The sequence below is a fragment of the Chenopodium album genome, chromosome 25, assembly GCF_948465745.1.
Source record: "Chenopodium album chromosome 25, dcCheAlbu1.1, whole genome shotgun sequence".
NCBI classification, from domain to species: Eukaryota; Viridiplantae; Streptophyta; class Magnoliopsida; order Caryophyllales; family Amaranthaceae; genus Chenopodium; species Chenopodium album.
The window spans coordinates 36,538,359-36,552,855 of NC_137858.1; the positions used below are offsets into that span (position 1 = coordinate 36,538,359).

A 14,497-nucleotide genomic window follows, 5' to 3' on the forward strand; every position below is an offset into this window, starting at 1 on the left:
CGTTAGGTGATTGCGGGTGGTTTCTGGGTGGTTTCGTTGGTGGTTGCTTTTCGTTGCTGGTGGTTCTGGTGGCGTGTGTGTTCATTGGTGGTGGTGCTGAACTTTTAGTTATTTAATTAATTATTCACCCTCTCTCCTTAATTACATTATTAACATACCCTTACTTTTTATTAAACATGCTTAAAATCTTTTGACTTGGGAACCGTGCAACCCCCCTTTGTTGCAAGAAATAAAAAACGGAGGGAGTGTTAAAAAAACTTGTAGATGTTCAAAGGACTAAAGGAGTTTTCCCTCAAAAAAAAAAAAAGGACTAAAGGTGTTTTTGATTTTAAAATGGTGATTTTATCAAAATTGATAACTAAGGGTCTGTTCTCTTCAGCTTAATTTCAATTCAGTTCAGCTCCAATCAGTTTCTAATTTTCCTCTCACATAGACAATTCATTTTAGCTCAGTTAAGTTCAGCTCAGTATCAATAAATCAAAATGGGCCCTAAACCAAAAAAGATTATCTGTAACATTACTCTTCTACAAATTCAACTCCGTTTTTAAATTTGTAGTAAGGGCATAACACATGTTTGGTAGTAGAATAGAAAGAAATTGATTTTGCATTTATGTATAAAAGTTCGTTTTTTCAGTGCAATGAACATTATTTGAGCTAACTCGGGTGAAATTTTTAAGGTGTTGTTATATTACATTCCAGTACCACTCTATAGAAATGACAATAGAGTGCGATCATATAAGAGCACTAATCCCACATAAACCGTTATAAAAGGATGGTTCTAGGTTTGGCGGGTGGTAAGGTAGGGATGGGGATAAAAATTATAGCCTCGGCCCATCTCTCCCCCGCCCCATTGATAATTTTGCCACTAGCCAAATAGGAATATTAATTTTATTTTTATTTTTTTAATTTTTTTAATTTTTTTTTTTTGGGATAAAGCTTAATCAGTTGTTTGTGGTTTTACATTAAATTTCATGGCATACCAAATCGACATACACACGTGGTAATGGACCAAACTTGGTTTGGAGAAGTGTGTTGTCTAAATTAGTGGATAAATACGCATATTTAAGACATTTAAGCGGTGTCAACAAGCCAAGTTGAATTTAAAAGTAGTAAATTCGAGCTAATTCTACTAAGAAATCTTTAAGCAAGATTCTAGACAAGTTGTTCAAGTCCATTTTAGGTTTGGCTATAGCTTGTATAAATAAGAGCTCAAGTTTAGACCGAGCAAAATTAAATACATAAACTAAAACATGTATTCGTTAGTAAAAAAAATATACTAGTATATATATCTATATGAAGTTTGCAAGATGAATTTTGTGGATATATTTCTATGAAGCCATTTGCTTAGTTAGTTGAACATTTTGAAAATTTGACTAAGGGCTTGTTCTGATTGACTGAAGTGAACCGAATTGAACTGAACTAAACTTATTGGAGCTGAACTTAACTGAACTGAATTTTTTATGAGAGAAGGAAATTAAAAACTAAATTGAACTGAACTGAAAATAATCTTAAGAGAACATGCCCTAAGAAGTAACTCAACTAATAACAGAGGATAATGCATACTTATATATCATGATTTATTTCTACGGTATTCCAAGCACTTGAGTTATTGACTAATTGCATCACCATTTTTAAAATGCCAATATACTAGTATATATAGTTCAAAGTTTTTGAGATTTTTAAGATTTTGAACATTAAAATAAATAAATAAATAAATAAATTTATTTAAAAAAAAAAAACATCAAGATGTTAGCCATTTTTATAGATAGTAATTTTTTTTTTTTTTTTTTTTTTAACAGCCGTATCTCTAATTCGGCACAACTCGATTAAGGTTGATTATAATCATATTCGTTTAGTTTTTGGATCCCGACAAGTTCTAAACAGTTTGATTCTCACTAAGTCGGGTCAAGTCTACAACAAACAAGTTTGGATAAAAAAAATTAATTGTGCTTATTTTTCATTGTTTATTTTAAATGAGGTTTTTTTTTTTTTTTTTTTTTTTTTTTTTTGTGTTTCACCTGTTTCACCCTTTGGGCTAATCCAAATTCGGGGATCAGTTTTGGGTGGTTAGGTTTCAGTGCCCTCCTAATTGTTGTTGTGGGGGATCGTACACAGGTTCTCCCTACCAAGTATATTCCCAGTCACCACTACACCAACATCCAATTGTTTAAAATGAGCTTATTGGGATTATCCTAATATCACGCTCGAAAGTCCGAAACTAAGGGTCTGTTCTCTTTAGATTTTTTCAATTCAGTTCAGTTCAGCTTCAACAAGTTCAGTTAGTTCACTTTTTATCTTAATTTCCTTCTCTCAAAAAATATTCAATTTAGTTCAGCTCCAATAAATTCAGTTCACTTCAACTCAGTTCAGTCAATCAGAACGGGCCCTAAGTACTGTATCTTTGACTGTGCTAGTTACTCCATCCGTACTCCCTCTATCCATGTGTTAAAAGTCTATTTCTCTTTATTATGTGAGTAATAAATGCTAAAAAGAAATTTATGCTAAATAGAGGGTTTTATATTAAGGGACGAAGGGAGTAGTATTTTACATCCCTTAGACATTCTATAGAGGTTGAAGAAATAATACGAAGTAATCAACAAAGATGATGTTCTTTATTACAATTAATAAAAACAGCGTTACATGTTACACTACAGACACAGTAGAACTGTAGAACCATAACGTATTTTAACGTAACAATACAAACTTAAACCTTAATTCCAATTAATTAGGAGTACTGACTCCACAATCAAGTAATTAATTAGTTAACTAATCCTGGTAAGTGCGGCATTCTTCAGTTTCAGGATGTTGCTGACAAAAACTCTGAAGCGGATCACCGGAATGCATCAACTGAAGGCGAAGATGAGATTTAGCGGCACTGATTTCTTCAACTTCATCCCACGCCACTTTACAGCCGTCAGATGTTTTGTCTTGGCTACAAACCTCTTCAGCTTCTCGAATCTTCTTCTGTATCATCTCTGTTAGCTCTTTCTCTCTCCTCCGAGTCCCCTCGAATTTTATCAGCTTCTTATCATCTTCTTCAATTCCTCCAGATGATGTTGATGATTTTGCAATTTTGATTCTTGATCTTCTTGTAATTGGGGAAACCGTTGTAATTGCTTCAGATTTCCATGGTTTTGGGTGGATAAATGATGGTTTTGGGATCGCAATTCCTACGCTCACAAAGGCCATGCTCATGTTTTCTATGATCTAACTACTTTCTCTCTCTTACTTTACTAAAGTTTGGTGTATAAACTAAGCTAAACAATTACATTAATGTGATTCTTTCGATTTTCCCTTTTTTAAAATTAAATAATTTTCTAGAACAAGAATAATGTGATAATGGGTCCTCTAGGCTCCTTACCATTCATTGTTAGCAACAATGGACGAATGGGTCAGCCTATTAAAGGTATTGAACGAATGGGTTAACCTTGCGTCGCGTCTACAGTCTTCTGGTCTTCAGGCTACGCTTCTTAGCAATTTTGGTATTGTTGGTCCGGGACCGGCATTCGATGGTACTCTTAGTCTTTTTAACAGGACTATGGAGACTGATCTTATGAGTAACCCTAGTGAGGTCGCTGCCCCAAAGACTCATGAAAAAATTGGCAGATATATATTTCACGAAGGTCACTGCATCTGCAGATTCCACTTTCTCCTTATCTGCGCGTCAGGTTGCCTTATGGAAGTCCCAACAGGGGGATCACTCTTCGGCCTGGTTGCGGGCGGTTCCGATATCGGGTTTGGGTTAGACTATGAATGGTAAGACTTACCGTAGTGTTCTTTGCTACAGGTTGGGTGTTCCTTTGTTCTCCATTTCAACACCGTGTTCTGCTTGCTCAAGGGTTTTTGATGGGGATATTTATGGGGATCATGCAGTGTCTTGTGCTGGGATGGTGGGTATTAAACATCGGCACAACGTTGTTCGTGACACCCTTGTTGATATTTGTTTTCGGTCTGGGATTTCTGCTCGAAAGGAGGTTAACGTTGGGTTGACTGGAGGGAACGACGGGGCTCTTCGACCAGCAGATATGTTGCTTTATTCCTGGGATAGAGGCCTTGATGTATGTGTTGACTTGACGGGATCTTCAACTTTGACACAATCGGGGTTGTCTGACTTCGTTCCTGGTCGTGTTGTGTCTACGACGGCTCAGCGGAAGCGGGACAAGTACGGGGTGCGTTGCAGGGCTATTGGCTATGGTTTTCTTCCTTTCTCCTTTTCTTCGTTGGGGGAATTAGAGAAGGATGCTATTGCGTTGCTGAAGCGGGTTCAGGCGTTCGCTAAGACTCAGGATATTGGTGCTCGTGCGGCAGCTCACATCTTCAGCAGGATCAGGTTCGCTATAGCTAGAGGGGTGGGGGCCCAGATTGTATCTCGGCTCCCCACTAATTTCTTGTAAATTGATTGACTTTGTAGGTTTTTTTTCTGATATAATAATAATAATAATAATAATAATAATAATAATAATAATAATAATAATAATAATAATAATAATAATAATAATAATAACCCTAACCGTCTTCTCTCTATTTTCTCTCTCTAAGATTCTTTAGAAAAAGTGTTTCATAGGCCGAAAATAGGATGACCCTTTCCTTTAAGTTTCAATATGTTTATTTATTTACTAGATAGGTACCCGCGCGTTGCACAGTGGTGATAAGTAAATTTTTTATATTTCTTTTATATCTTTTATTGTTAATAACTTTTTAACATGACTTGATTCGTATTTTTTTTTTTTAAAAAAAGTTTGTTTATAAATACATTTTTTTTTATGGTTATTATTTTTTTTTAACATTTAATGGTTATAATCTAATGATACATCATAATATTTATTATGTTATTGAAAATATACTAAAATGATTGTTAGACAAAATATATTTAACATTGCATTATCTAATTAACTTATACATTGATAAAGAAAATGTAAAAGTCAAGCTTTAGATTTTTAGTTTCAATACCTACTTATCCTAATTTCTAGCAAGTAAAATGAAAAGGCAAAAAAAATAAAATAAAAAAATAATGACATCATTTGTGAATTTGGAGGAAATTTTTTTAATGAGAGCTTGACACATAAGACATTTTAGGAATTGATGACATCAGCATGTTTTGTTGCTGGTTGTTTACGATTTGGGAATATGCCCATTCTGCAGCATATTCATCCTCTGAATCACTGCTTGTCTGTGATGATTCACTTGAATAGGGTTGATTTTCTTCACCAAGTAAATGTTCTATGGAAAAGAATTCTTCATAATCCATGGGCAGATACTAACCTTGTTTTTTTTAGGTCTTGGGATGGTGATGAAGTGGAGGATGCAACTTTTTGGACAACTAGAATTGAACTAGCTTTTGGATGAAGAAAAAGCGAAGATGCTACCCCTAATTTAGCACTAACTAGGTTAGATGTTGTAGGATGTGGGTAATTATGGTAGGAGTAGTTGTAGGTTAGTGCTAACTTTTGAAAAATCATGCTCACACTAGTAGAAAATAAGTGATGGGAAGCCCCAAATGGCAAGCGGTTTTAAAAATTCGCTTGCCATTCACCCATTTTTTTAAAAAAAAACCTGTAATATTAAATGGCAAGCGGTTTTGGCGCGAACCGCTTGCCAATATATATAATGACAAGCGGTTTGGGATTGAACCGCTTGCCATTAGATATATTGGCAAGCGGTTCAACCCCAAACCGCTTGCCATTTAAAAAAACCCTAAATCCGCGCCCCCCTTCTTTTATTTCTCTCTCTCCTCTTTCTTTATTCTTCTCTCTCTCTCTCCTCTTTCATTTTGGTTGCTCTCTTTCTCTCTCCTCTTTCTACTCACGTTTTCCCTCTCTCTCCTCTTCTCTTCCCTCTAATTCGCCCCTTTCTTCTTTCATTTTCTCCTTTTTTTTGTTCTTTCTGATCTCATCAAATTCGAACATAACCGGTAATTTTGAGGATAATTTCGAGCAGATTTCGAGGATAATTTCGAGCAAATTTTGAGCAAATTTTGAGCAAATTTCGAGCAAGTTCGTGCATGCGTGTGGGTGTTCAAGTTTTTTAGGTCAAAAACGACCACGAAAACTCTAGATCTAGAGTTTTCATGGTCGAATTTGACCTTTAAAACCATAATTTGAAGCCAAAATCGGTGGTTTAGATGGTCATGGTGGGTTAGATCGGTAGTTTTTATTATTTATTTCGATTTTAGTTTTATTTTTTTTTAATTTGATTTTTGGTGGTGGTCGTGGTGGGTGGGGGTCGTGGTTTGGGTAGGGTCGTGGGTGGAGGTCGTGGTTTAGGTGGGGATCTGGTTTGGTGGGTGGGGTCGTGGTTTCGGTGAGGGGTTTTTCGGTGGGTGGGGATCTGATTTTGGGTGGGGGGTCGTGGTGTGGGGTGGTGGCTGGTGGCTGTCGTCTGGTGGTGTGTGGTGGTGACTGGTGGTGTGGGTGGTGGCTGATGGTCTTTGGTTGTTGAAAAACATAAATTTTAATTGTTATTAATTTTTTTGTTAATTTATTTTTTTGTGATTGAAAATCAGAAATTGTAATATTATAACAATTAATTAATAAAAATATTAATATTTTTACATATGGTTTGATTATGTCTCAATTTAATCGAAAAAAACCAAAAAAAAAAAAAAAATAATACCCCTAATGGGCAGCGGTTTGGCGCCAAAACCGCTGCCCTTTCTTTACAATTGGCAAGCGGTTCTGAACCGTTTGCCATTTCAATGGCTATTGGCAAGCCCCCCAACAGGGAGCGGTTCAAAACCGCTTGCCATTGGGGGGTTTGAACCGCTTGCCAATTTATTTTTTCTACTAGTGTCATATGTATTCATTAGGAGGGAGAAAACTTTGATGATGTATTGTTGAAACTAAAATTGAGGGAAAATTTGGATGGAAATTTCCAACGTTTTAAATTTTTGGGAAAATTTGGGAGGGAAAAGTACACCCTCCCAAAATTTCAGCCCATGTGCATGGGCTTAAAAATGTGGTCCCTTTCCATTCCCTCCTTTTTTAATGTTAATCACATGGGATTAAAAACATACTTTACTCCCTTAAAAGTTTTGACTTAGGAAATGTGCACACCCCCTTTGTTGCAAGAAATAAGAAACGGAGGGAGTATTAGTTAATAGATTTTTTTTTTTTATGCAAATGAGAGGCAAGGCCTCGAAAACAGAACAAAACTAAGCAAACTAAGGGGGATGAGTCGTGGCAGTGCCACTCCTACAATGTCATCATGCAAAATTCGACCAAGAGCTAATGGGGGGACTTGAATCAACTCAGTTTGGTTGTTCTGCTGGACTCCTTTATTGGCCAACCAATCAGCTGCAGTGTTTGCTTCTCTAAAAATGTGAATAACTTCGACTCGCCACGCTTGATCTTCTATTAGCTCCTTGCAACTGATTAAATTATGCACACACTCACCACCATACTCTTCAGTTTGATTGAGAATGCGAGCAAGAGCCTGGTTGTCTACTTGGACTTGAAGCATAGTGATTCCCAGACGTCTAGCCAGCTCTAACCCATAATTAACAACTCTGACCTCTGCTTTAAAGGCAGAGCAAATTCTCAACTTTAGTGAGTAGGCATACCATAGCTAAATACCCCAACTTTAGTGAGTAGGCAAATTCCCAGTTTCTTTATATTCTTGTTATTGAATTAAATAAATCAACACTCTTTGAAGGTATTAAATACCCCTATAGTGGGTTTGAGTATAAAAAGTACCCCTATAGTGGGTTTGAGTATAAAAAGTACCCCTATGGTGGGCTTTGTTATAGCTTTATTTTTGGTTTTTGAATTTAGGCCCCGTTCTCTTCACCTTATTTTGCTGAACTGAAATTATTTTTACTGAAACAAAATTATATTTGTTGAACTTAAATTATTTTTATTGAACTTAAATTATTTTTACTGAACTGAAATGATTTTTGCTGAACTGAAATTATTTGCATTGTACTGATTTTCTTTTATAATTCTTCTTTAAGAAAACTGAATTTTGCTGAACTGAACTTATTTTTAGTGAACTGAACTTATTTTTACTTAATATTTATTTTTTTAAGGTGGAGAGAACAGGGCCTTAGTATGATACAAGTTGTTTTATGGATAAAGATTTGTGCGTGATCGAAGAAGAGGTTAATCAATCGATCACAATCAGATGAATCAGACATAAATTATCTTCACGACTACAACATATTGATAGACCCCCTCGTTGAAGAAGGCTGAAAACACAGTGATATGAAATAGGGTATGAAGAATGTACGAATTGCAACAACAATCGTAGCTCTGCTGAAAGGATGTTTTTATTTGATTCAATTGTATTTATTAGATTCTAATCTTTTTGTAGATGTCGTATGACTTTATAGGTATGAATCAATCTTTTTTAAAAATAAAAAATAAATAATAAATAATAATCAGTTAATCACACTATCTCATGGAATACTACTACATACAATTTAGAACTCTTCTTATCTCAAGGAAAGACAAGGTTTGTTCTCTTCACCTTATTTTTGTTGAATTGAAATATTTATACTAAAATGAGATTGTTTTGCTGAACTTAAATTATTTAACTAAGGGCCTATTCATATTTACTTAATTTCAGTTCAGTTCAACTCCAATCAGTTCAGTTCAGTTCAATTCAGCTCCAATCAATTCAGTTCAGTTCAATTCAGCTCCAATCAGTTCAATTCATTTCAGTTCATCTTCTAATTTCCCTCTCTTATAAAATATTCATTTCAGCTCAGTTCAGTTCAACTCCAATCAGTTCAATTCAGTTCAGTTCAGTTCAGCTCAGTTCAATAAATGTGAACAGGCCCTAAAAGTAATTTTACTTAACTAAAATTATAAACTAAAGAAAAATATACTAAATAAAATCACAATCAATCATCATAAACCTATACTAAAGATGAATCTTAAACGACACGTGTCAATGTATGGTTAAAAAAATCCCCTCCTATTTTTCTTTCCAAATTTCTCTTTTAATTTTTATTTTGGTGCACAAGTTTCTCTTTTATTATAATTGATACTAATCATTAATAGCATATATTATTTTCATGGATGAATCTAATAATATCTTTTTGTTTAACATATAAGTCAAGATATGTACATTATATATCATTAACTATATAGTATTAAGTAAAAATAATTTTAGTTCATCAAAAATAAGTTCAGTTCAGTAAAATTAATTTCAGTTCAATAAAAATAATTTCATTTTAGTAAAAATAAGTTCGGTTCAGTAAAATTCAGTTTCCTTAAAGAAGAATTATAATAGAAAATCTAATAAAAATAATTTCAGTTCAACAAAAATAATTTCAGTTCAGTAAAATTAATTTAAGTTCAGTAAAATTAATTTAAGTTCAGTAAAAATAATTTAAGTTCAGCAAAAATAATTTCAGTTTAGTAAAAATAATTTCAGTTCAGCAAAATTAAGGTAAAGAGAACGGGGCGTAAATAACAATAAATTTACTTTTTATATTAATACAAATCTACAATTGGGAAAAAAAATCAATAAATATAACTTTAAAATGTAACTTTTTATACATAATAATTTATTATAAAATTGATGTTAGTATGAATTCAAAAAATGCAAGATATACTTATGTGTCAATTGATTTCATTAAATTTTAGTTACGATAGATTTTGAATAAGTAAAAAAAAATAACTTAGGGTCTGTTCTCATTGACTGAACTTATTAGAGCTGAACTGAACTGAACTGAATTGAATATTTTATAAGGGTCTGTTCTCATACGATTATTTTTAGTTTAGTTTAGTTCAGCTCCTAATTTCCTTTTCTTATAAAATATTCAGTTCAGTTCAGTTCAGCTGAGTTCAGTCAATGAGAACAGGCCCTAAGAGAAGGAAATTAGGAGCAGAACTAAACTAAAAATAATCGTATGAGAACAAACCCTTAGTATTAATTACTCGTGCATGCACGGGGTTTGAACTAGTTAAGACCTGCTCACTTTAGATTATTTTCAATTCAGTTCTTAATTTCCTTCTCTCATAAAATATCCAGTTCAATTCAATTTAGTTCGATTCGTTCATAATTTCCTTCTCTCATGAAAATATTTAATTCAGTTCAGTCACAGACCCTTAAAAATACTACAGAGTAACAAAAACTACTAAGCTATAAACAAAACTTTTCCCCAAATGAAGAGGGTTCCCTAATGAATATTTTAATTTTTTTTAAAAAAAACTTCTTAGAGAAGCTAAAACACAACTTCTTGAAGAAGCTAAAACATAGCTTCTTAGAGAAGCATCTCATAGAATAGCTTCTTTAAGAAGCTAAATCGAAGTAGCCACCTGAACACCTATGCCAGCAGCAAGGAGCCGATGGTTGGCGGCGGGGAGGGGAAACCAAAGAGAAAGGCTTAAAAGACGGAGAAGAGGCTGCGATAGTGGAGGTCATGCAGAAGGGGAGATTATGATTATTTAGGGAAAAACAAACTCTAAACATGTCTTTTTGGAGTAAAGATCAATTCTTTTCCAAATGCACTTAACTAATGAGTAAGCATATTTTTTTTACTTAATAAAGCAAAACTGATAAAATGAACTATAAATCCCGGGAATAAGATAGAGATACTAAGATCGGGTCGGGTTATTTTTAACTTTTATTTAAAAAATGGAGGTCCAAAGGTGAGAGGCCCAAATATACAACGATGCCTTCCAAGTCCCAACGGATCAATTGGATTAGAGAATTTGAATTGCAGAAAGTCCGCTTCTTTTATTTTCTCTCTCCTCATCATCCTCTGTTTACTAGGTTTCGGTGTGATTGCTTTTCTTTGTTGCTCACCTCTTTCACATTCTCCATCATTCTCTCTCTCTTTTCTCTGTTAAATTCTAATGGCGACCCAAGATCACCATGAAATTATGGACCCAGAATCCCAATTTCTGATGGAAATGCGTTTGAAATCGAAACGACCCCATCAATCTGAAGAAGATGAACAAGATGATGATGATGAATTTGAATGGGATAATTATAAGGAAAATGTTCGCCCATTAAAACGAGGTCGTAACATCAAAATCTTGAATGAATCCCTTAAGTCTCACTCTAATATTCCCCTCAAACATTCTCTTCTACTTAATCGAAGGTATTTACATTATCATTTGATTTTTTTATACTTGATTCTACAATTTTACTTATTGTAGTTTCTATTTTAGGAAATTAATTGCTGCCATTGATGAGTATGAAGGTGATGATCCACTTCAACCTTGGCTTCAGTAAGTATTCATCCTTTTTCAAAACCCTAGTTTTGTTGTCAATTTGTGAAATTGGATGATTAATGTACAATATTGTATGATTCAGGTGTATTAAGTGGGTCCAAGAAGCGTTTCCGGCTGCCGGATACTCTTCTGGTTTACTTGTTATATACGAGCAGTGTGTTCGAACATTTTGGCACGATGATCGCTATCGTGATGATCTTCGTTATCTTAATGTCTGGCTTGAATATGTATGTACTTTTAATCAATTTGACCGAGTTATATAGTTGCTAAGAGTTGTCTGAATTTGATTGTAGGACTAAATACTTTTTTTGTGATTGGATTTTTCAGGCTGAAAATTGTGAGGATGCTGAAGTGATTTACAGATTTTTGGATGCTAATAACATTGGTCAATCTCATTCTATCTACTATATATCTTATTCTTTGTATATGGAATCCAAACATAAGATCAAAACTGCTAATGAAGTCTTCAATCGAGGCCTATCGATGTGAGCCCTCTTATGCCTCAGGCTTTATACATTATACTCAGTTTTGCATACTAGCTTAGTTGGTATTCTACTATTAGCTTGATTGTTATTCCTGTACAAGAGGATCGTCAAAGGAACATGTAGATTTTCGAGCTAACTTCCATTGAGAACTTGATTTCTTGTGCTCATTTCTTATAGGATGGCTGATTGTTTTGACTGCAGTTGGTTAATCATACTTCAAATGCATTTTGGATGCTGCCTCATATTGTTTGTGAAAAGAGGAAACTATTATTGTTTTGCTGTTGAACTTGGGCTGCACAACTATAAATAGACAAAGTGGTCAGATGTGATGATATAAATAACCCTTCAATTGTCATACTCGTTTTTCCTTGATACAATTGACTTTTATGTGAGGTTGTTAGGTGCTAAATAGTGTGCTTGTCTTAAAAAGAGTTGTGGTATTTAGCTTATATTACGGTGTTGGATATCGTGTTTGGAACATGTAGTCATATATTGGAGCCTCGAGTTCAAGCACATTTAGTTCTTAATTCATTTGATGTGACTGATATCATGACACTCTGAGACACTAAACAAAAATAAGATAAAGAGGGTGATGGTTGATTGGGGAAAACCATGAGGGGTTATAAACATGATAATATATACCATGTTGAGATGCAAGGAATGTGCTAACTTGGATCACCTAATGTCCCAGTACCTGTGCTTCAATGAACAACTTTTATAACTGCAAAAAGGATTTCCCACATCTAAAGGTTTCATTCAGCTAATGACAAAGTCTGAGGCTGCTCATGTGACTCATTGTGTTGTTTGTTATGAGATTAGCATTAGGTGTAAATGTGTAATTTGTTACCTTGAGCATTTCTTGAGAAATTTAAGAGAAAGATTACATGTCTAACTAATCATATGGCTTCTACCATTAGAAGTTCAGTAAGAGTTGTTTTGCAAACTCCAGCACGTGCAATAGGAGTGCCTTTTGCTTCACTATGTAAACCCATTTGCATTTTAACCATTAGTATATCTGAAGCTTATGCTTGTATTTTCCCTGTAGATGAATAATTAATGGATAAGAGACATTCTGATTCAATTTTGTTTCCTATGTATAGAAATGCTCAGCCACATGAAAAGTTGGAAGCAGCTTACAGAAAATTTCTTGCTCGCTCAATGGGTAGATTTAAAGCTTCCACTGATGTATGGATTTTTACACTGTCAGTTTATGATAGCTTGTTATTTTTACGTAATGTTTATGTAAATTAGTCCTATCTTTTACTCTTTCAGGAATATGTTACAGAGGATGGTCTATCAAATCGAAGCTTTGGGACTGTGTTGTCCAACGGAGAAAATAGTAAGCTTTTCAGCTGATCATAATAGAGGTGCCATCATTTATTTTTGCCCTCCCTTCCTTTCTTTGCTAAAAGATATCCTTTGTAATATAATGCAGGAAGATACCAAGCAGGAGCTGCAGACAATACCCGGAAAAGCGCCAAGGGAAATAAGTAAGCAAAGTTAATTGAGATATGGCGAGTCAGTATGGTCTGCTGATATGACTTAAGTGTGGTTAATGTACTGGTATGCAGAACTAACTTGTATTCGTTTGATTTTAGGGGTGACGGATTATCTTTTGCTGTCTATAAGGATACAAACGTTGATTATAGCTCCAGTCATCGGGTAGATATATCAAAAGTGGATACGAAACAGTGGGATAGTCTTGCCACTCATAAAGATAGAAACAAAGAAAACAAAGCAATCCCTGCAAAGTGGACATCATATAAGGTCAATTGGACTAGCACTTAATATCCCAATTTCTTAAGATGAAAGGATTTGGCTTTGGATAAAACCTGGATAGATGCAGTAGCAAGATCTAACAATCTACCATGCACAGGTTATGCAGAGGCCCGGCTGTAGACTTGGAAGAGTTGCCACTCCTGCCATTGAGGTGTTTGTTGATGAGGAGTGTTCTGAGTGAGTATTATGAATAAATAAGTCTGTTAGTAAAGTGAATGGAGCTCATGAAAATTTAACCAAATCATTTCTTTTGTGAAGCTGTAAAGTTATCACATTAATACCTCAGACATATAAACTATTGCTGCTCGTAACATGATCGAATGTATCACTTTTATTTTTTAAAGTTTAAAGTCTTTGTCTTGTTTATATATTTTAAACTACACTTGCATGATCAGTAACTTGTTGCAACTCCTATAAGTTTATTTTACAGTATGCTGTGGTTGCATGAGAAACCTGTAACTCCACCTGTTGTTTTAATATTTACCATCTTTTATCTCGTGCAGATTGCAACAAACTAATGATTCTCAAAATATTACAAATTCCCAATTGAAGGACAGAGATGAAGTTAACCTCAAAAGGTTTGTTTTCTTAAACTGCTATTGAAGTTTGATTGATTGATTTGGCATTCCAAACTGATCATAACAGAATTATTGTCTTGCAGAGAAACTGAATTACTCAAGGAAAACCCTTTGCGCAACTTCCCTGCTAGCAGTTTCCCTCGATGACTCGAATCCTACATGATTTCAGTATGCTCTCAATCTTTGGAGAATCTGGAGAAGGGAACAACAATTTTCCTAGAGCACTTCCATTTTTAAGGGTGAAATCTTGTATCTTTCCTCTTTGTATAACACATGTCTACATCATACGACATAAACCATCTCTATTGTTTGTTGTTTAAAATTCAAATAATGTTGTAATGTGCATCAGATACAGTTTGTAACCAAGGCTTTGTATTTGATCTTTCTTTTTATCGAGAAGATCACAAGGATACTGATTGGGTTTGAAAAGCCGCGAAATCTATACACTGTTGTTACCTGTTTATTTGCAAAA

At 34.4% G+C, this 14,497-nt stretch overlaps 1 protein-coding gene across 1 annotated transcript; it reads left to right on the forward strand.

The window, feature by feature from the left end:
* The first annotated feature begins 10,706 nt into the window (after nt 1-10,706).
* LOC145615196 (mitotic spindle checkpoint protein BUBR1-like) lies at nt 10,707-14,492 on the forward strand. The gene is made up of 11 exons (XM_081670267.1): nt 10,707-11,050; nt 11,121-11,180; nt 11,266-11,410; nt 11,511-11,668; nt 12,769-12,853; nt 12,941-13,007; nt 13,104-13,158; nt 13,267-13,435; nt 13,545-13,624; nt 13,951-14,025; nt 14,109-14,492. Exons 1-11 carry the CDS (start codon nt 10,803-10,805, stop codon nt 14,170-14,172), a joined length of 1,206 nt encoding a protein of 401 aa, XP_081526393.1. The 5' UTR covers nt 10,707-10,802; the 3' UTR covers nt 14,173-14,492.
* Nucleotides 14,493-14,497: the final 5 nt, after the last annotated feature.